Here is a 22,882-nt window from a genome sequence, read left to right on the forward strand (position 1 = left end):
TTCAAGAGACTTCGTCAGTATTAGTACATAACGGGCAACCTGTAATCAGTGGAAAAAGCACAGGTTATCTAAAAATATAGCTTTTTGAAAACATGAAGACACGCATTTTGAAGCATACATTTCTAGACGATAGCAATATTACAGGCAACGAAAGCCGACTCCCCACTTGCAATAAAAAATTGTTTGTCGCTGCAAAGAGCACTACCAACACTGATCTTGTAATGCCTTCAAGTGTCTAAAACCTGAAGGTACGTGCCAAACTGTTTGTAATCAGGAATATTGAAGTAAGACAGAAACGTGGTCAAGGCACCGTCCGCTTACGGTGATAATAAAAAGAAAATATTTATTGTTTGTTATCATATAAGTAACTTCCTACATTGTGAAACCAAGAGAAGCCCATGAAAGCTTAGGGGAATTTATTTGCTGTTCTTAATCTGCGATGAATAAACTTTAGTTGTAACTCAGTTGTGTCTTTCTTCGTCACGTCTTCCAGTGTTTTGCGTTCTTTTAAAATCCCCGCAAGAATGATCCCCTAAAAGCGGACGAGACAACTTGCCGCTGGTGGAACCCGAACCCACAGCCTTCGCACATTATGCGTGCGTTTCATTTCCAAGTTTTCTACACTTGCGGATGTTCCCACCGTCACATTCCTCATTCATTCTCGTTCATTGCATAGCGAAGGTCCTGACTCCGACCTGTTTGCTGCTTTCAGGTAGCATACGAGGGTTTATTGGTTCAGCTGCATGCCCAAATTGTTCGCGTTCTAATGACGCCGTCGGTGAAAAAGGGTGTTCCACATACGCCACCACGGCCTTGAGTGGTGCTGCCTAACGCTAGCAGGGCCAAGTCCTATGCACGTACAAAAATATCCATGAATGTGGACGTGGGAACAGCCGCCGCCGTAGCGCAATTGGTATAGCATAACGCACTCGTAAGGCGGAGCTTGCAGGTTATAATCCCAACAGTGGCAAGTTTTCTTTCGTCCCTTTTCATTTCCTTTCAGCTTATCATTCCTACACTTCTATTAAAAACTACAATTTCCCTAGGCTACGCTTTCTTTCTTCATTATCTGTTGGCTCCATAATGTTTTGATTAACAAAAATCGGGCCTCCCCGGTGTCGCTTTTCCAGTAAATTTCTAGTGGCATCTGCATGCATGGTCCCTCTGAAACGCAAGACATTGCGCACACAAAAGATTGTCTAGAAGCAATTTCTTATCGCCTAATACAATAAATAGAAATAACAGAATTGCAGGCAAATGTGTGCAGGTTATTTGAAAAAAGGTCGTAGTTTCGCCCGAAAGCCGAAGCATCGATTGGGATAGCAAATTAATAGACAGCTACACGAACTAAGGATAGTAGTTTTATCAGCAGTGTAAACTCGTCAACATTTGCTTACTACCTTAATTTACAAGCATGTTGTCACGCGCACACAGGCCAAACACAAGCACACCTCACTCGATGAGCGCAGACACTCGCTGTCAAAACGCCGGCGTGACAGTGAGTGTCACGCCGGCGGATCGGCCTTAATCCACACGACGGACCAAATTGCTCTTTTGGACCGCGGCCCTCGCATCACGTGATAGGACGTCACCAGTTCGTGCGTACCGCCGTTGGCACGCGCAAGAACGCGGCCCTCGCGGTCCAACAAATCGCCCAGGCTTTTCCCGCTTTAGTTTTGGTGGCGGACCGCATGCAAACCGCAGCGACTTTGGCGTAGCCAACGAATGTTATCCGGCAACAGAGTGTCTTCAGCCAAATCCAATTTAGTTTTCGGCTCAGCAAAAGCCAGTCGCTTCATGTCCGCCGTTCCGCCTACACGCGCGTGCAGCAGATATATTTTTTAAACATTATGTCCTTTTGGGGTGACGAGGAGGTTTTTTTTTTATTTTGTATCCCTCGTTGAGCAGTTCCCGCCTTTGTGGGACTTGAGCCGGAATGATTACAATGATAACACTGTGGCCGAGAGTGTAGCTGGTTAGTCTGCTCTGCCGTCTGCTATGGCGGTCCGCCGTGTGGATGTGTTCTGCGCCGGACCGGACCGCGGCGGGCCGTGACGTCACATCACGTGACCGCTCGGCCCGCGGACTTGGTCCGTCGTGTGGATCGGCCTTAAAACGGTTTTCAATTTGCATGAATTGCTGGGATTGGGAAGAACAGACCTAATAATTTATGGTTCCGAAATTTTTTTTTCGTTTTGTTAATATAAGGGGCGGAAATCGCTTTCTAAATCACCCGCGCGGACACGCCCCCATCGCTTCCCGGAGAGCCGGGTGAGGTTGTTGCCAGAGGAGAGAACCGGCGAGAGCGACGTCATGGGCGGAGACCGAGCCAACCGAGCTGCGGACCGGCGTGCTGACATGTGCTGGCATGCCTATTTCCGTCCTGCGCTTTACTGAACGACGCTACGAGAAATGTGCCGCCGCCGCCGCTCACGTTTGTTTTGCGATTTTCGCAAACTGTTCTTTCCTTCTGTGCTACGTGAGTGCCTACAGCCAAGGGCGCCCAACATGCCCTCGTTCTGTGCAGCATTCGGCTGCGCGAACACAAGTGGGCGAGACGATGTGGTGTTTCACAAATTCCCGAAGGAAAAGAAGCTTGCAGCGCAGTGGGTACGTGCGGTGAGGAGAGATAAGTTCGTGCCGACGAAATCAACTGGTGCTGTGCTCGGACCATTTCCGCGACAGTGACTATCATCGGAGCTTGACAACGATGCGGGCAATCGGTATTCCAGTTAAATTGGCGCGACTGAAGCCCGGCGTTGTTCCGTCTATATTCTCCTACAAGAGAAACACCTCGCCACCTCTAAAAGCGGCCTTCGCCAAGAGGAGAAAGCGTGAGGTAAGGGTTTTAATGTGCACACGGGTAATTTTTTACCAGATGATCACCTTAGTGTCGAACAAACGGTATACGACGAAGCGAGGTGGAGGCACAGCCGGGAATATGCACCTACGTGCAAAGTGCTTGCCGTTTTCATCCTGTTTTGCATCTCCGCTTTGTCACGGAACACTGTACTACAGCTGTTTGTTCGGCGCTGTTCTGATACGGTGAAATAACTGGCCGGGGGTACGCTTGCGCATTCAGTGATATTTGTTATTCGTCCTACCTCGCGGTGCCCGCAGATTTAGCTGCTCAGCATTCGTGTTCAAATCGCACGACATGAGGCGTTACGGTAATATTTTCATGCTCGCGTTAGAGTAGTTGAACTCGGCGTGTAAAAATTTCGTTCCGTAGATTTATACTTATACGGCTACTAACACGTTCTTTTAAAAAAAATTTCTTTTCGGTATTTTTAATTGCAGCCCGTCGCGGCAGCTTCACGTGCATGCTCGCGCGAGCAAACGCCGCTGGCACGCTGCGAAGCATATAGACGGAAACGCGCGCAGTAATAAATATTGGTGACCGGACTTCGAGCGTAGCTTCCACAGCGTTGCACCTGAGGTATCAAATGGAGTGTAGGCTTGCCTAGTGACATTCGACATACGGTTCAGTTATCGTGTTTACCACACGGCGGTGTTAAAACTGCCTAATATCTTTATGTCGACACTAGCATGGAGCACGCATACCGATTCTTTATCGAGCCACACTCGCAAAGTCGTCGAACCATAGTATGAATATTGCACATATAATACCTCTGGTCATCTCTGGATGTGTATGATAAGCAACTTCCATGACTGTACCTCACAGCACTGCATGTTCGCGCTTTGAAACGCGGCACTTATGTTCGCGATCGTGTATCAACGCTGAAAAAACAACGGGACTTTAGAAAAGCAGCGGCAAGGTGCTTGACATCGCGGAATTGCACCCGTGTTTAGAATCTAATGAGAAGTTAGTGCTTCGGCATTCTTCCAGCAGCATGTTCCCAGTGACACTTTAGCGCATTTTTTCTCCCGTCATTGCAACGTGCAGCTACATGAAAAAAAAAAACATACGTGCCAGCTAAGATTTCCAGCGCGCGAGAAGGTGCACACATCGCTCTCGCTGTTAATTGGCACACTCAACATCGTCGTTGCCGCCGTTGCCGCCATCGTTTTCCGTATCGGCTGTGGGTTCAAACATAAACGGGGAAAATACAAGCTGTCGGAGACAGCGAGAACGTTCCATCTTACAACTCAGCTATGAAGCCAGAACAGCAAAACCGCGTGCTACCAGAGAGAAAGGAATGGTGCTACGCTCTGAAACGCAGACATGCGGCGGCGCCGACCAGCGACTACCGCCAACGACGTCACAGCGGCCCCGACCAATCACGGGCAACAGCGGCGTTCGCGTGATGCCCTGAGGCGCTGGTGCGCGTTTTTTTTGAAAAAAACAGCCGCTTGCGTTTTTTTCCGCCCTTTTTGAACCAGATATTCGTGTTCAGGGGACTCAAACCTGTAGAATGCCGCAGAGAACCCATTTTTTTCGAAAAGTGTTTCAGCTTCCCTTTAACGAGTGCGTGCCTCAGTTTGCGCACAGGAACGTGAGCCAACTCAACGTCATACTGACGCAGCACGCCTGATAAGGTCTCGCTTATCCCGGGCACTCAAAAAATGGGAGCGCGCTTCTTCGTACGGGCACTGGCGAGATGGAAAGGGTTGAACAAACGGTGTTGGACAGCATTCATGATCGCAGGGGGGGGGGGGGGGGGGGCAACCGCTCGTCGGAAGATCTTTCCGGATTGTCTGCACATAGGAATTTATGAGTATTCAGGTTTCGCACAAATACGGCTCGCACGGCCCAACGGGGAGGCAACTGCTGTCCTCTTGTCAGCGTCAGGATGAACAGACAAGAAAATTCAGGTACCGGCCAGTTCGTGTACTCTTTCTAAAAACGTCGAAAGAAAGCGCACCATCGTTCCTTTTTCCAACAGATCCAAAAAAGCAGTTTCTATTCTGTCTCCACTTCCACCTTGAATGGAATGGAATCTGCTTATCGATATCGCGTGCACTAAAGAATGTAATCTTAAGGTACCGAGTGCAAACTGTGTGTTCAGCCCCAGAAAAACATTCAGAAGCCTGCGCCCAAGTAAGAAAAAGGAATGAAACTGCCTCTTCCGCAGGTCGAGGTGTATGACAAGTGTGAAGCACGCTTCTTCCTATACGTTCTTTCTAATGCAGCATCGTCTAGCGGCTACCCCTGTCGTGCCGAAAATATTATGGAGGGCAAAGTTGAAGCTGGTGTCAACACACACCTCCGAGAACATCAACTGTTCTTGAACAACGCAGGTCTGTCCCACTTGGTTGTGCATTTACCGAGAGTGTGGATGCACCCCAACGTTTCAGAGAGCAACGACCCTCAAAAGCACAAGAAGACAATTGAACTGCGAAATAGGGTAAGCGTATTAATGAGAAAAATTAAAAATCCAAGCACATCTAAGTACTTGTGAGTTGTGAATGCGAGAGCATTAATGTCCAACTGAATGGCGCTGAGCAGCCTCTCGAGTTTTGCGCTGCGAGTGATGTACCGAAGCGGTACGGTGCTACCCGAGCCCGCAAGCAGCACCAGCCTGCGGTGCCGTCGCCGCATGCCACCGACGCGGCGATGCACATTGGGCGACGCGTCGATGCCCTCTCCCCTCACGCAACCCCTGGCGCGCTATCACTGCAGCAGGTGTCCCCTTTCTCCCGCTCCGCCGCTGTGCTCTGTCGAGGAGTGCTGCAGCCGAGAGCGAGGGTGACGTTGCGTCTCGGCGATGCCCTCATGCAACACCTGGCGCGCGGCAGGATGTGTTCCCTTTCCCCCGCTCAGCTTCGTCGGTGCGCGCTCTTGACGCGGCGTCGCAGCCAATGGCAATGCGAGTTTAGGGTGTCGTTTCGCTGTTGCAGAGGAAAGACGCCGGCTTTATCGCTCAATGGGACAGTTGAGGCTTTCGCATCGAAATAGTCCCTAAGCCAACAGTCAATAGCCCTGACAGATAAGGGGTTTGCGTGTTCTGTGTAGCGCGGTACATCGAACGCCGACACATGTAAAATATTTTGTAAAGTAATTTTTGTTGGCCGGTTCGTTACGTCTTAGGTACAACAACAGGTATATGAGGACATAGACAGAGAATGTAACTTTTATTCTCTATCTCTATCTTTATATTCCACAGTTAACTATGCATGTAACGACTCCGGTTCTAGGGATCTTTTTTCCACCGATACTCTAAACGTCTCTTGCTTATCTCGACTGCTGACCGGTTAACGCTTCCATCCGCTTTGACTCCCAGCGCTTCTGAAGGGCGAGCGTTTCATAAGGTTCTCACTGGGAGAATACCTTTGCATTCCATTACAACGTGCTGAGTCAGCTCCAGACTTGCAGCGTGCACGTGCCTTCATCCGGTTGCGAATGTTTGCTCAGGTATGTTTGTTTCCTGATGCAGCAAGTTAGCGCCTGAAAAGAAACAAGGCACTGACTTTTGAGTTATCGTACAATTTTTCCCCTTGATTACTTTTTTGCCGTGTTTGTAAGTCTCCATGGTCCTTTTTTTTTTCTCCGTCCCTAACATGCAGTTCACTGTCTCTGTTTCTCGATCCCACTTTCCTTTCGATGACCTCCGGGCTGTCTATTTATGCTTTCGATTACCCTGTATTTCGTTGCCCACTTTCTTGACTTATTCTTCCATTCCGTGTCCACGTCAGGCCCAGGCTTTTACACAAATACAGATATTTGTTCACTTTAGCCGCCCATTTCTTTTCATCCGTGTACCTTAGCACTTCTTCAAAACCAATTTTGCTTTGTGCTTACAGGACTTCAAAAGAAGCCTAGCTCATGTCACTCTCCACTGCTTCATTCGTGGCATTACCGTGCACCCCCAATGCCAATCGACCCATCGACTTTTGGTTAACTTTCAATCTCGAAAGGATCTTCGATTTTAAGCACAGAATTACATTTGCGAACGTTAGCGCTGACGCCACTACTCCTTTCCAAAACACTCGTACCACCTCAGGTTTATCGTGGCTCCAAAGGGCTATGCGCTTCATTATTACTGAATTCCACTTCCCTTTCACCCTCAGAGTATCTTGATTAGAGTGACAGCTTGAGCGGCCCCGAGAAGTTATAGTGGCGCCCTCTCACGTGTGACGTCAGCAAGGGAACTACGCGGTGGTCGATCGCCCTTTGTCGAGCGTAAAACACGAGGAGTGTGCAAGCTTAAGAGAAGTTTTTGCTGGGCAAGTTGGTATTGGTTCATTATGCCTATATTTAATCCCCCCCCCCCCAAAAAAAAAGAAAAACACGCACAGCGCACAAGAGAGGACAATGGGACACGCACTCTGTCCCGTTGTCCTTTCTTGTGTGCTGTGTGTTGTTTTTTGTCGCCTTAAAATGGGTATAATGAGCCCGCAAGCTTGTGGAATAGTGTACGCAATATTCTAGAGCACTATTTGCCGCGAGATCGACCGGTGTCGCCGCCTGGCGGAGTAATGGAAATACATAATGGAACATTGCTGCAAGCTATAGGGTCAGTTGGTGCATGATGAACTTGAAGAAAGGGGGTTCCAGCGAAGCACAAAGGACGCGTGCACAAGGGAAATGCATTAGACACGGACGGCGTGTCTGACGCCTTTTCTTTGTGTGCGCGTCCATTGTGTTTCGCTAGTACCCCCTTTTTCGAGTACAGAATGGAAGCCTAGGAAAAGAACAATGGATAACGGCAGAAGGATTAGGTGGCGCGATGAGATTAGGATTTTATTCAGGTGTAAAATGGAGTCGACAGACGTAAGTTAAGGGAAACTAGAGACCTCTAGGAGAAGCCTTCGTCCTGAAATGGGAATAAGCAGTTATGACATTCAACATATAGTTGTGGCAGATGAGATAACCTTGAACAAACAAAAAAGAAAGAAAAAGAATTCAACAATTATACGTAAAGCGTACTGTGAAACGTGCGTGGTGTGCTCGTCGGTGGCTCTGCTGTATTAGTACGATTGCCTGGCAGTGTTAATGGGTAGGCATAATCTTCTAGTTTAGTGAATGTGAACATACAGAGGGATATGAAAACGAGGTAGAAACCACTATCGATGGCAAATACTTACGATGGTAGATGTGACAAGCAGTTGCACCGAAAGCGTACATGTTTCTGAAAAGTTATTGTAGCATGCAATGCACACTATTTTTTAGCAATGGAACAAAAGGAAACCGCCAATTTGGCGGTTCCACAACGGAAGACTGGTTGGTGACAAGGGTTTTCTGTGTGCATACATAGTCATATTTATTTCACAAGCACGCAGCCACTTTCGTGCGAACCTTGATTGAGATAATAATAAAAGTTAGTCCGCGGGCCGTCGACTTAAGCTTAAGTCAAAGCAATTCGCGAAGCGCGAATGAACTGCTGAACAATGCCGCTGGCAGGTGCTGAAGTCAGGTTCCGTGACCGCCGCAGGCATTCATGTTGCATTTTCTCTGTTCCCTCGTTGCAGAGTCACCGCTCGGTTGAGACATACATCATTCCAGCCGGAATCACAGTAATGGCACGCACAAAGTGAGAGACATGCATCTCATGGCAGCGCATCTGTTCAAAACATCGGGAACGTGACCGCTACATTACAGCACTCCCAAGATTTGAAACAATGCTTGGATATATACTAAAAAAAAAAGGGGGGGGGGGGTTTCGGCGGAGAGCCTCCGTACACTATGTACATGAATATACAGCACATGCTAACTTGTGCCATGCGCACACTAAGGGCAAGGACGGATGTGATCACAGAACATTTGCGAACTGTTTATAACAGCTGACAGCTTATAACAGCTGTAACAGAATAACCGAATGGGCGGTTTTCTAACGCTGGAAGGATTTGGCACTCTGAAGATTTGGTCCCAGGTCTGCACGAGCGGTACGGGCGCAGCGCCCTGTGACCAAGCGCTGACTAGTCGGAACAGGTTGGCATGGCGGCCCGTCCGTAATGCGAACGCCACCGAGCCCTAAAAACGCAGTCTTATTCCACTTTGGCGAAGTAGAACCAGACTTTCATGAGCGCCAGCGGCCATTCGTTCCATGCTTCGTTGCTCGTACCGGTTTCGCTTTACGCTAACGCTCGTTGTGGCTCGACCGCGTCAATGTTCGCACAAATATATTATTCTGTAGCTAAAACCTCCACATAGCGCTTGCGGCTGACAACCTAAAGAGTACACTGAAACTATTTCGACAGTAATGCACAAATGCATCAATTTCGTTGGGCGGAGGCCCTTGTGAACATTATGAAAAGAATCGACCCGTGTAAGCCTTGAGGAATACAAGTCCTGATGTCGTAACGTTGGTTCCAGATGTCTTCGTCTCAATTTTCCTTGAGAACTCTCTATCTTCTGCGTAAACCCTGTAATTTATTATATACTGATTTTAAGGATTCTGCACACCCCTAGACCAAAGCAACGACTTTTGGCTATAGATACTCTCTGTCCCCGCCTATTCTGCGCATAATGGGTTTAGTGGTGCCATTCGGGCGAGCGATCTCAATGGCTGCTTTCGCGTTCCTCATTAGCCGGTTTTTGGGCATCTGCCTTTCATGACAGCGACAGGAATAATAAAAATATGATCGATGCGGCAATCCATAACCAATCACGGATGGTACTTGCGTAATATAACTTTCTGAACACGGCCCAGAAGCTGAGCCATCGTATAAGCAACTTTCCATTGACACCGAAAATTTGAATCAGCGAGCGAGCGATAAGCGTTGTGGAGGAGGATGCATATAGGTCGGCGCTGCTATACTAGCCGACGAAAACTTGTACGGTTGGACTTTAACGGAACCAGACTTTATCGGTACCGCTATACCTAATTCGATAGGACTAGTACGCCTCCGCGGAGTCCTCCCTCATGGTCAAAATCTGAGCGTGCGCTATCCAGACGCGCTGCGGTGCCTGCGCGCACTTCGTGGCTGAAGGTATCGGTAGCACGGCAGCGCCGTGATAATCAAGCAACCACGTTGATACACTGCGGCCGGCGCTAGCTCTCTCCTTGATCTGTAATCTCGACCCGGCCGTTCCGATAGAGGGCGTAGTGCTGGACGAGGAAGAGCACGTCGAACGCCATGCTGATGAAGCTTAGTCCCACTTTGACCACGTTGCCGAACAGCGACGTCCAGTCGTCTGCGCGCGGAAAGTGTACGCCACCGAAGATTAGCAACATGCTTGCCAATGCCACCTACACGTACAAGCACTTATGTCGCTGGTCACTGCATGAGAAATGAGATGAGGTGACCGTTCTAACTGTGCCCGCGACAACCGCATATCCGTGAAAAAAGGAGGAGATAGATAGATAGATAGATAGATAGATAGATAGATAGATAGATAGATAGATAGATAGATAGATAGATAGATAGATAGATAGATAGATAGATAGATAGATAGATAGATAGATAGATAGATAGATAGATAGATAGATAGATAGATAGATGCGCGCATCGCGGCAAAGGCTTGGGATTTTTTTTTTGCGCAACTACGTATCTTTAGTGTTTCCATAACGAGGCTCTGCAATGACCCAAGGACAACAAACAAACACCCACGGTCATACAAACAAACAAAAAAGGTGCCAAGCAGATACCTACGTGCAGGTGCGAACAGCAAGCTTCTAAACGAGCCACACGCACAAAACTGCTCCCGACTCTGCTGAAGCAAGTATGGCACCAATGCGCAGCATTGAGAAAATGTCTCGCAGTTTACCGCGCGCTGCGCCGCCAGTTACAACTTGGTGAACTTCAAAGAAAAGAGCAACAGCAAAAAATCGCAACTTCCGGTTGTAGAGGGACCTTTGTGCTATCTGCTTGTTTTACTTGTTTACTGACGTCGACAACACCACAGAACAACTAAAACACGACCGGCCTCCACAAAAAGACATCACGAGCAACCACACCTCCGATAATATTGCAAACCTGGGAAGAGCAGTAGAAGCCACACACGTGCGGTGCACGAAGGAGCTCGTATGTGGGAGAAATAGAACTATCGCCATCGTGCAGCTGGAAGTTGATTTTGGCGGTTTATCAGGCGGAGTACAATGTTCGTGTCTGAAACGTTTTCATGGTGTGAACACCCGGGCGCTGGAACCTGGACTATAGTTAGATCTGTCGTTTTTACGTTTCAGGTGCGATGCCCAGGTAATGAACTTCCGAGAGCTATAGGCACCACGTCGTTCGACTTTTTTTTTTACGCTCATCTAAACAACTGACAGTATAACACACAAGATGGTTTAGGAATGGTCAAACAAGTTTAGGCAGATTTGCGAATAATAATAATAATAATAATAATAATAATAATAATAATAATAATAATAATAATAATAATAATAATAATAATTTTACTCGGGAAGGATAGTGAGGGAAAACTGCCCGAAGCTACATCCATTAATTACCGGAAGTTGTTCTACGGGCCATTGTAATGGAGACTCACCGTAGTTGTAGGCTATTATTAACATTTGCACCAGGCTCAAGCTTCCTCCAGTGAAGTCAAGCAGGATGTTGCCTATGCTCCAGCCTGCTGTGGACTTCCTCTTGTAGTTGAGGTAGGCCTGGATCAGGTTACAATTGCACGATTATAACGACGGCACCGAAGCGATTCTCGTTACCGGGACGAAATTGGAAGTTTGGCTACAGAGGAGCATGCCTGTGCCAAAATCATAGCTTTACTGCGTCAAACTCTAACAAGTTAAAAAAAAGAAAGAAAAAGGTGGCCAGGCACAAAACTGCCTGCTAAGAACAAAACAAACAAATGTTAGAAGCATGTATACAAATTGCGCGCAATGTAGAAACATCACATCTGACACGCATGAATAGCCGTACTAACGCTCACATAGTTGAGCTGACAAATCGCATCTTTGCGGAAGAGATTTAACGCTTCTAAGAGATTTAAAGCACCCTTGCATGACAGTTACTTTCTCTCGTCTTTTTTTTTTTCTGTGTGGTTGATCTCCGTCCCTTTCATCTGCAGTACAGAAAGCCTTACGTGTAGCAAGGCTTGCTACGGGCAGGAGTAGTATAGGGCCTGTGTGACAGACGCCAAGAGTGTGCTGTGTCGCGTTTATATGCACACTTTATTTTTACCTCCCGCTCTCTTTTTATCTCTTCTCCCATTCTATCCTCTTTTATTTCGTTCACTCTTTTCCCCGGCACGGACTAGCTGCAGCGTGTGCTTACACTGAACTACCCTCCCTTTCTTTTACATTTTACCGTACTTCCCTCATAGTTTTGTTCCTCCCGCTTTGCACGTAGCAGGGTTACCATCTCAAGCTTTCACTACTCTGTCTCTCTCTCTCTCTCTGCGTGGAAGTGCTCCACAATGAACTGAGCGCAGCGTTAATACCTTCCCCGATCGACGTGCCTTAGCCGTGACGGCCGTACGTACCTGGGGCATGTACTTGGTGAGCGTGATGATGAGCTTGCAATAGGAGAAGTAGTAGAGGTAGAAGAGCCACGGAGTCCTCCAGTGACTGCCCGCGGAAAGTGTCACCACTCCGAAGACGGCGGCCCCCGTCCACACCGCCGCCAAAAGCAGCCGCGCCAGTAACGAGACCCGTTGACCACGGCGCTGCGATCACACAAGGGCAGAACACGTCCGCTGTCAGAGCGATATTGCAGGCACACCTCGCCTCAGATTGGTCTACTGCCCGGGGATTCGTCGTTTTCGCAGTTCGCGGGACCGCATGTGGCCTTACGTCGATATCGTTTACTCGGCAGTTAGGCGCATGTACTCATTCGGCCGCTTTGGGCATATTGTCACGAGTGGTGCTCGACGCTGGCAATCATGCAAGACGAGTGTACCGCAAGGCATACGTTTACCGAGGCCAACTTGCGCCCCGCATAGTTAACGAGAACTCGCCCGGTAACGGCAACAGGTGATTGCACGGACGGCGGTCGACGAACAGAGGGAGTCATCGCTTATGCATGGGCGTGCATTTAAAGGCCGCCAAAGAACATGTGCATAACCACGGTTACATTACCGCGCCATATGCGCTGCCCGACCGATGCTTAACCACCGAAAATGTACGAAGCCGGTATCGAAGTAGTTTTGTGCGGGTGCATAAAGTCGATAATCACTCGAAGGTCAGAGACTGCAGAGCTGGGAAAGCGCGAAAGTCACCTGGCAATGCGATGGAAAGTACTGTTCGTTCCTAGTGTGTGTAGCTGACTGCGACCAGATGGAGACGTAAGGTTTCGTTGTGATGCAGCATTCAAGGAGACTGGCCTGCTCTGGCATAGTAGAAAGTCCATATATGGTCATAGATGAACAGCTGGTGTACAAGGGAGCGAAGACTCATGGTTCATGCGAAGTCGAAGTGGCGTATACATGCACATGCCGGAGCTTTTTTTTCTTGAGCAAGGTACCACCAATAGAGCCGTGCCTACATTTTTCATGTCGTAAGACGTTGAAACTGGGTTCGGAGGCGCTGTTTTGGGAAAGGGGCTACACGGCCATTAGTTTGCTAAATCAACTCGCGGGAAAGCTGGCTTTACAGTTGTGAAAAGAGTACATTGTCGATGCGTTCGTTCGATGACTCCGATTGTGCTGGAAAAGGGATTGATGAGGGAAAATCACGACGCTGCAATTAGGACCGCTTACTGTAGACAATATTGTTCCATGTAACTGTTCCATGTCTTCCGTCTTGCAGCCACGCTGAGGCGGGCGCCATCGATTGCTGCTCGTGTAGCAGTGTTGTTCGCTGACAGATTGAATTTATATACAGGAAGCATAACACGTTCAAAACTGAGGTGTAAAAAGCGATTCCATTAATTTGGCGTGTCTACGAAATAAACGAGCAAAAGAAAATAAGAAAAGAGAAAAATCGCGTGACGAAAAATTTTGCAGTTACCCCCGAAACATTGGCAGCGACATCGAGGTTTGGAGTTGCGCTTGAATTTTCTGACGGTGTTGTGAATTGTGACGGTGACGTCACATACGCGGTTGCGTAATGTTGGCGAGAAGCAGCACGCAAGGCTACTGCTGTTGCGTGTACGAGGAACACACCGGCAGCCACCAGGCGTCACGAAAGGCTGGCGTGGTGTAAAATCCCTAGAGATAACCTTGGTTTATCTATATATAGGTACCTTATGTGATGTAAAGCTACGCTCCCTATAGTAAAAGGAGCTAAAGAGAGCCATGCACCGTAGCTCAATATATATATATATATATATATATATATATATATATATATATACGTGTGTGTGTGTGTGTGTGTGTGTGTGTGTGTGTGTGTGTGTGTGTGTGTTTCAGCCGTCGCACCTCGATGGCGCACGTGCTCCACTTGAAGTGCGCCTCGAGCGTCCGCATAAATGCGATCGCAATAAAAAAAACGTCTGCTTCTTGTCAATTATTAGTAGGAGATGAAAGGCTCATTATAGGCACGTCACATGTTGAGCGTTATTGACGGCGAAATATTTCGCAGAATAACGATACAAAGGGTAATTTTCCTGCGTAAGGTAACTTTGAGAATTCCCAGAGTGAATTTTCTCGAATACAAGCGGAGCAAGCGGAAATAATTAGACAAAGTAAAACCCGCAATACGGTCGCGTAGCTTAACCTGTCTGATCAATAAAGGACCATTGATTCGGATCCCACACCGAGAGATGAGCGTTCAAGCTTACGTGTATATACGCAGACCCTGCAAGTGTTTTAAGTGAGCTTTAGAGATGACGGTGCCTCAAGTAGTCTGCGGACAGAGTCGGGAGAGCGCATAAAATATTCAAGCAGGATCACCTCGTAGATGCAGCACTGTACGACAGTGACGAAGGTGGCAAACGCGGCGTGCAGGCCGAACACGATGTCGTTCAGCTCCACGGGGATGACGCCGGTCGGGTGCAGCTCGTGGTACTCCTCCTGTTGGCAGACGTCGGAAACGAAACCAGAGCATGAGAAGGGTCAAGGCGTACTCAAGGCTTATTCGCTACATCATTGTTGGGCTGTTTGTTGTATAGTATAACGATGGGCTTTGCTGCGGTTGAAAAATCATGTCTAATGAGGGGGACAAGCATTCATAAAAATACGCTGCTTTCTCTTAAAGGGGCTCGGAACCACTTTTCTTTTTATCGAAGTGGAGAAATGCAGTTGAAGTTAGGCTATTTCAGAACTACTTTGCCGCAAAAAGTACTTCAATGCGTTCGGCAGAAAGCGGAGTTATTGGCAATCAAACGTTCCGTTCGCGGTGCTTCCGCTCCTTCTTCAATGCCTTGCACTGAGAGGGGTACGGCGGAGCGGTGCGTGTCCAGAACGGTCCACTTATACTGAACGTCACCGTCACGCGCAGTTCAAATTTGATTTTGGATGATCACGCAGACGCCGCTATTCCTATTTTGGCGCCTGCGGCGCACGAAACGCCGTTGTCCTCGGTGAGCCCCAGTGCGCTCAGCCAGCGGACTCGTCGAGGCACCCCGCGGCGGTCCTGGTATCTAAGGTATGCGTAGCAGACCGCAGCAGTCATGCAACTGTAGCGCGTGCGCGCCGCGTTTCTTTGTGTACGACGGGGATTGAGTGCGTGTTCGCGCTCATACGTTCCAGTGTGGCCTTGCGTCATGGCGCAGGCAGGCTTTGTCCTGCCCCACCCCGACCCACGGATAGCTGCCGCATCCAACTTGCGCATTTTTTGAAGCGCTATCAATAGCTCAATACGAAGCGAAGTCTGCCAAGGCGCCTAAACAGGAGCGGCCAGGGGCGAGCGCGCGCTGGCAAGCGTGCATGTGGTCTGGCCTTAAGTTTCGTGTGGTGTTCGAGGCTAATTGAATGTTCGGAACTAGTCGAAATTAGCGAGACCGGACGGCTACAACACCGATAAGCGAGGTGGCCAAAGTTAAATTCCTACGCGGGCGGCCGCGGCCGAGCGTAAGCAGCCGACGGTAGGCTTCTTCCTGAAGTACGTAATTATTATCGAAATTCGGAAGCAGATTTTCGCTTACTTGAGCCTGTTTATTAAACTTCGTCAACAAATATACACGGTAACAGTAGGAAGAAGCACATTGATCCAAACACCCTTCTTGATTGACGTTAGCCGTTGGCCAACAGCAGCCGCGTATCGGAATCTGCCATATTGCGAAATAAAGCATTCAGAAAATAGTGAGGAGCAGGCTTCGGTTGAAAAGAGAGTGTTTGAGAAAAACATGACTTCGCGCTTCGCTTGCAAGCTCCGCGCGCAGCGCGCGAGTGCAAAACTTGACTGAGGTGTTAGCAGGAGCGTATTCTATGCGCGGGCTATGTTTTTTCAAGGAGCCCGACGCCTTTAAAACGCCTGTCTTACGAAGCAAATCGGGTCTTGTTCAGGGTTTCGATTTACCCTGTTGCATGCACAAGATAAAACGCATCACTTTCTCTCTGAATGCTGCTTCTACTTATTCAACATGCAAAGAAAGAATAGTGGAGTGTTCTCTTCAACATCTTGTCTGCTGCAGCCTTATTCGTTGAAGTCCCGCCTTCACAGGAAGCGTCGCTGCCGCTGACACAGATTCACCGCGGGCAAAGCCCGCGCAATACGAGTGGACATTGTATTTTAGCACGGTTCACCGGCGTATTCTTGCAGGGTAGCTTTTTTTTTTTTTTACAGATTGCACGGTTTCATCGTAAAACTTCCCTACTTAATTATTATGCATGAATATGTTACACAACATGCACCACGGTGGTATACTACTCGTCGAAGCCAGAGAATATCACGGTCCCGTTACGCTAGGTGCGTTCGCAGAATCTGCCAACTGATGTGCATCACGATAGTGCTCATCACCGATGCCAGGGGGCGTCGCAGCAACGGTATACACAAGAAAGGCGCGCCACATCAGCGTTCGTTTCGTCATAAAACTCACGCATATTGCAAATGTTGACTGTTAACAGCCAGGCGCTTGACCAAGCCTAGGTTAATCTCATTAGCCACGCTCCTGCAGTGGCGGTGGCGTTTCCAAGACCTGCAGTAACGAGAGCTTCGTAACGGACGTCCGCACGACGGCGGCGCTCACCTGAACGACGGGGCTGAAGTACATGCCCAGGTTGAAGAACGAGTACGCCAGGAATCCAGTCAGGTTGAGCCCAACGAAGTCAAAGCTCAGTCCTTCAACGCTGCGAAATATTCACGCAAGACAGAGTCCGTTAATTGTGAAAAAACGAGAGCGCTGGTCATTCGCTAAAGTCAAAGAAGAAAGGAAATCTGCAGTGAGGTATAATTGAAGATGAGGATGAAAACAGCAATGCGCGTGCCGTAAGGTTGAGCCTCTTAGGCTTTTCGGGGTTGACATTGGGTTGCTTCTTTAACTCTAAATTTGCGCGGAAATAGCTGAGACAATTGAAGTACGGAAGAAGAGGAAGGAAACAGAGAAAACAGAAAGTGCGCTCACCACTTTCGCTTCCAGTTGAGGTATATCTGAGGGTAGAAGGAAACGGACCACGCCAAGAAGTAGATCCAGCCAACAACGTCACTCAAAGTCACCAGCCAACCCAGCTTGAAGACTTCCACGTGGACGAAGGCGTTGGCCAAGCTGCAATTCCATGGCGTCAGCCACTTCGCGCTCGAAAGTAAAGGCACACACACGACCCAGCAAGCAAGACTGGCACACACTTGGAGGTGTAGGAGGTTTAGCAGGGTAGGTGGCTTACATACAGGTGTTTCTGCAAACTGTGCCCAACATTTTTTTTAAATATCACATACCACCATTCGAGTCCTCAAGCTGGATTACTCAAAGAGGTGGACATTTTTGTTGTACCAGAAATCGAAATTAATAATTGAATAATTACTAAAGTCCACTAAGATTTCAAGTAACTACCTCTCGGCAGATATTGTAGTTTACAAATTACAGTCTGTTGCACGCCAAGGTATATTCACTTGGAAATAATTCTTTGGATGCATCATTTTCAAAATCCCGTATTTTGGGAAGATATACACAGGCGGTCCAGTTACTTTTGTGCTTCAATGCGTAGAACGGCGTCTTGCGCATTGTTTTACGCATTACGCGGCATTTTGTTTGAAACGCAAATTTAACGACCGTACACAGTATAACCGCCGCCGCCGATGTCTTTCAATGCAAAAGCGTTAATTCCTTTGCCTACCCCTACCTAGTGTGCTGAATCTAGACTTGTGGCATCTTTGCGACACAGGGCCCCCTTAAATGGTTCCGCAAACGTTGCGTATGCCAAAGAAACGACATCGTGTGATAACGATGATGCCAATGCGAGTGACAGTGATGATGATTTTTAGATTGGCAGTCATCGATACATATAATTCTGCCAGAATTTTTCATTACACCTTCGGTATAGGTCTCTTCAAACATCGTTCGGCACTGCATGGACAGCTGTTACAAGTTACATCGCAAGAGGAAGTATCGAGAAGAACAGAAAGAACCGTTTAAAATTTATATATCCAGTTTATAAAGCAATGCACGTCATTCACGTTTACTGCTTATTTCGGGACCAACCGACCGAGTGGGTGAAGATATGCGTGTAACAGCGTACGCTTGTACTTTTTTTTATGAAGGTACAACTGCAACGGTATATATATTGACCCTTCTCGGGGCGATCCCGTGGGCGATGCCGTGTTTGATCACGTGGTGATGCGACCAGTGCCTGCCTCAACTGCCTCCGTTACCTCCGCATTAACAACGGATGTGTATGACGCCGGTGCGGCTTAGCAAATTTCTGTTTCGGGAGATATCGTACACGGTGATTGGGTGGACGACACGAAGTTTTGGCCACAGCTTCAGGGAACATGCAAAAGAGCTTTCGGAGCTGATTAAGCTATGCCCAAACCGCGCGAGCACTGTGTATGGTGCTTGTTCTAAAAGCGAAGCTAATTATGTATTCCAAGCTATCCAAATTTTTCGATGATGAATTGAGTCAAGCTTAGTGTGTTTTGCTCTTCGTCCTTTATTTGGTAATTATTTTGAATCAGCGGCTTGTCATGTTTCTGATTCAGTAAAATTTCTCGATGCGGTCACTATCTGAATATTTTCTGCCTAATCGTTCGCGGGTGCGCTCAGTTCCCATAGATTTGTACTTGCTGTGCACAAGGCTTGACACGTAGACATCTTGTACATTGTAATACATTGTAGCAAAGATGTATTATTGCTAGTAACTCGCTTATTATTGTCGGCCGTCACGAAACATCCAGCCTCGACTATTCGTGCCCTATCGGTGTAGTCTGTCATTTATTGTGCGTATATAGTGCACAGATACTCAAGTGTGGGCCCATTCACTTATTCTTGATATCTCGGTGATAGAGCGGGCAGAAGTTTCTACGCCAGTAGGACTATATGTGTGTAAAAACTGCGCGCGAAACATACTATGACACGAAGCGACGCTACTCCCTCTTTCATTGTTTAACGAGCGGTACTCACTCTTGCAGGTGCTCCGGGGCTGACGCCCTTTCTTTGAAGGTTAGCGATATAATGCTGGCGGCCGAGCAACTTTTGTGTATCCTCGAAGAAATCCGTACATCTCAAAGTGTTGGTACCACGTACGGACACTTGCACCAGCGGTCCGCGAACTTGGCTACACAGATTCATTCCATTCCTTAATATGTCAGTCGCTATTTTTGCAGCCAACTACTGCACACATCTTCAATCCACATGATTCAATCCAGCAAAATTGGAGCACAGCGCGTTAGCGAAAGCTCAGTTGCATTTCCGACAGCTGATCGCACAGAAGCAAGGCAGAAGCGGTAATGGCTTCGCATTCGTGCACTACATGTCGCTGAAGCTACGTGCGGCGCGCCGCCGAAAGCGCCATCTCGTTTCTCTAGAACAAACTGCTAAGCGAAAAGGGTCAATGTTACACCATGTCGCCTGCAACCAGAAAGACAGACGTCATCGAGCGTACATATTTTTTTTCGCTTCGGCTCTTGGTCCGCACCCCTATCGTGCGGGCACACTGTGACGTCACGTGTAGGAGAGAAAGGTATCGAACCTGACGAAAGGCAGCGACGCGTTGAGCTCGACCGTGGCGTGGCCGGCTCCGACGGCCGAGACGTTGATCCAGGCCGGTTCGATCCCCTGCAAGGGTATCCAGGCTGGCCCTGGCAGGGTGACCGCGCTGCAGCCCTCCCTTACTGCAGCGTGCACCTGGACGCTCTCGTTCGGGGCACGACTGCGAGCACAGCCACAACGGTTTCACGGTGCCGCCGCCGAAGCTATCGGCAGCCGCGTGTGCCCATTTTCCCATTTAAGCGAGGACTTCGCCGTTGAAATTTTATACGCTTCAAAACAGTGGGAGGTCTTAAATTTATATAGTTCACTGACTTCTCTATAAATTTGGTCATTCGCGGAAAACTGTAACTAAAGATCGCTATGAAAAGACCTGCATTTTTTCGCCATCTTCCCACCAGTATATATCATTTTGAGTTGCACCCAATAAATTTTCATCATTTTTCTCTCACTCTCTAAAATATTGCGATCTCAGTTCCCTTTCCTATACATAGTAGAATGTCCGCGCTCATAGCCCCCCCCCCCCCCCATGAAATAAATATATCTCTAAAAGTTGTGGACACACTCCGTGTCTATTTGATCATATGTTCTGGCTGTGCCCCAACCAAAGGGCTTCGGATTTCAACAGTGAGGAGGACTGGAGTCGGTGCATATCCAGCGTAGTCCACCAAGATCAACTCCTGGCAGTCCGGAGCGCTCACGACATCGGGAAAGCCTTTGGCCTACCGGTGCCTACGCGGGCGGAGCCACCGACTTAGCCTGGGGGCTTGTGCCCTCGGGCCCTATTTTCTTTGGACCAAAATAAAGTTCTTGCCATGCCATGCCATGCCATGCCTTTCAGAAAGGACCTCGTCCGTCGCCCTTGTGCACTGCCTTGGACTTTTCTTCTCCATAAAATTCACAAACTTCTGAGGAAGAAGTTGTTAGAAGGCCATTTACCTCGGTGCGTTTGAGGTTCTAAACAAGATCTCCACGGAAATTCTACACTAAGTAAGACTTTACAAAAGGTGTCAACCCATAAGTCCGTTGTCTGTCTGTAGACAGCTTACAAAGTTTACGGGCCTAAAATTCGCAAACGAGTACGCTAAACAAAGGTAATTATGCCCACTTGAAGCCCTGCTGCAGCCTAAATATAATTTCATATAAAGTCTAAACAAATGATATGTTTTATTAGAAAGACAGAAAAAGAAACTGCGCGAGCTGTACCACGAAATAAAGAATGTCATGATGGACTTCGGGCCGAGGTACTCACTCAAGCCGGACCAAGAATCCCGACTCACTCCCGAGAGGGATGAGCATGTCCAGCGTCGACACTAGCAACTCCCAAGCGTTGCCTGAAACGACAGAGAACAACACGTCGAGAGTACCGCCTTCGCCATCATACGTACTCTTCACTCTTCACAGCTTCGCGTACCGTCAGTCTCTCTTGTGAAAAAAAAAAAGCTATGCATGATATTCTATTGCCTCTCTACAGGAAGCCAATTGAAATCAATAAAAAGTCAGCGAGAACAACATTTTTGTCTTGACATTTGTGAACGTTCAGCACAGACGAATGGATGACCGCCGTATCTCGCTCCTCCCCTCCCCCCCCCCCCTCCCCCACTCCCCACCCAAGTAAATGCCCTGAAAATAAACATTCCACTTCAGCAATGCCACCACAGTTCAGGAATCCTCCCAAAAGGGTTCTACTTGGTGCACTACCGACTTCCACAACTCTCGACCTCGCCGTGAAGGAAATAAAGAGCATCTCGGAGTTGCGATTCTTCAGGGAACCTTCCAAAACTTCGTCCGGCCAGACGCGATGAATGAAAGACGTAAGTTGCAGTCAGTGACGAAGTCAGATAACGGTAAGGTAGTATAGATACGTTAAGGTTAAATGTTTCAGAAACATGACACATTCGTTAAGCACTGACGTTTTCGGAATCGTTGGGGTCCCGTTGCAACAAGACACGAATAAGAGTTCCGAAATGTCAGTCATTACCAAACAGCCGAAGGGGTTGCCAAACGTCAATAGCTATAACGTTTCGACCACCCCTCTTTATAAGGCACGGCTAGTGACTTCAGTTTTGTGCATCTGACATTGCTGGCTCTGCTATATTTGCAATTCACTTCACTCCAAGGGTCGTTCTCACCTGGTGTTGCTATGAGCAAGCAGACGCACAGCAGCTTGAACGTCGTCATCGCGTCGGTGGACAGAAACAGGTTTAGCCGTGCTCCTACCAGTCTGGAAAAAAAAAAAAAGAAGAGCGAACGCGTAAGTGCTGTCAGCTCTAGAAAGAAACACATACAGTGCCTCCGGATACGCATCTATTCAGCATACGGGATGATCAATTTTAAGTTTTACGGAGTTTTTTAAAGTTGCTTGCTGGATTATTCGAATAATTTGACATTAATAGCGCGAGATATCGAAACACATATTAAACAAATTAAAGAAAGTTCGCTAATTAACTTCGCTATTAATTATTTTACGGCACATATAGCAATTCGTAAATTGTAGCCGGTGAGCTTGCAAGACGTATCCACTTGAAATAAATTTTCAGGCGGACACCAGTTTCGAGCCGCATCAGTCCCAGACTGATCCCTCAGGACCTAAATAAAGTTCTTCATACCATACCATACCAGTTTCGAGATCTTATTTCCCGAAATGTGGGACGAAATACATGGGCGTTCGGCTACTTTTGAGTTTGAATGCATAAAACTGCGTTTTTTTTTAAAGTGAGTTGAACAACAGTGAATTTTTACGGCGACTTTCTTGTCACATAGCTCCAAACTGCAGTCATTCTGGAGATTAATGCCAAGTAGATGCGCCTTGCAATATCACCGGCTACAATTCGTAAATTGCAGTGTGTGTCTGGTAAAGTAAACAACTAGGAAGCTAATCAGCGATTTTTCGTTAATTAGTTGAATATGTGCTTCGATTTCTCGTGAAAGTAATGTCCGCCCCTCTGAATAATCCAGCTTAGTGAGTAAAATTATGTTATTTGCAACAGGCAATTTTTAAAAAAATTCCGTAACCTTAAAGATGATCAACTCATAGTTGTATACGCAAGCATATTTT

General features: G+C 47.8%; 1 protein-coding gene across 2 annotated transcripts in view; it reads right to left on the minus strand.

Moving 5' to 3' along the window:
* Positions 1-7,593: 7,593 nt before the first annotated feature.
* Positions 7,594-22,882, minus strand: part of LOC142579012 (uncharacterized) — a 29,831-nt gene continuing 14,542 nt past the window's right edge. For both annotated transcript variants that reach the window (XM_075688784.1, XM_075688783.1), the window contains exons 2-10: positions 21,957-22,048; positions 21,077-21,158; positions 19,808-19,987; positions 17,248-17,388; positions 16,873-16,972; positions 14,636-14,755; positions 12,287-12,469; positions 11,336-11,453; positions 7,594-10,039 (exon numbers count right to left, since the gene is read on the minus strand). In XM_075688784.1, the coding sequence (XP_075544899.1) occupies positions 9,897-10,039; positions 11,336-11,453; positions 12,287-12,469; positions 14,636-14,755; positions 16,873-16,972; positions 17,248-17,388; positions 19,808-19,987; positions 21,077-21,158; positions 21,957-22,005 (1,116 nt within the window). In that variant the 5' untranslated portion in view covers positions 22,006-22,048 and the 3' untranslated portion in view covers positions 7,594-9,896. The remainder of the gene's footprint in view (positions 10,040-11,335; positions 11,454-12,286; positions 12,470-14,635; positions 14,756-16,872; positions 16,973-17,247; positions 17,389-19,807; positions 19,988-21,076; positions 21,159-21,956; positions 22,049-22,882) is intronic.

This window comes from Dermacentor variabilis, chromosome 4 (genome assembly GCF_050947875.1).
Source record: "Dermacentor variabilis isolate Ectoservices chromosome 4, ASM5094787v1, whole genome shotgun sequence".
Taxonomy (NCBI): Eukaryota; Metazoa; Arthropoda; class Arachnida; order Ixodida; family Ixodidae; genus Dermacentor; species Dermacentor variabilis.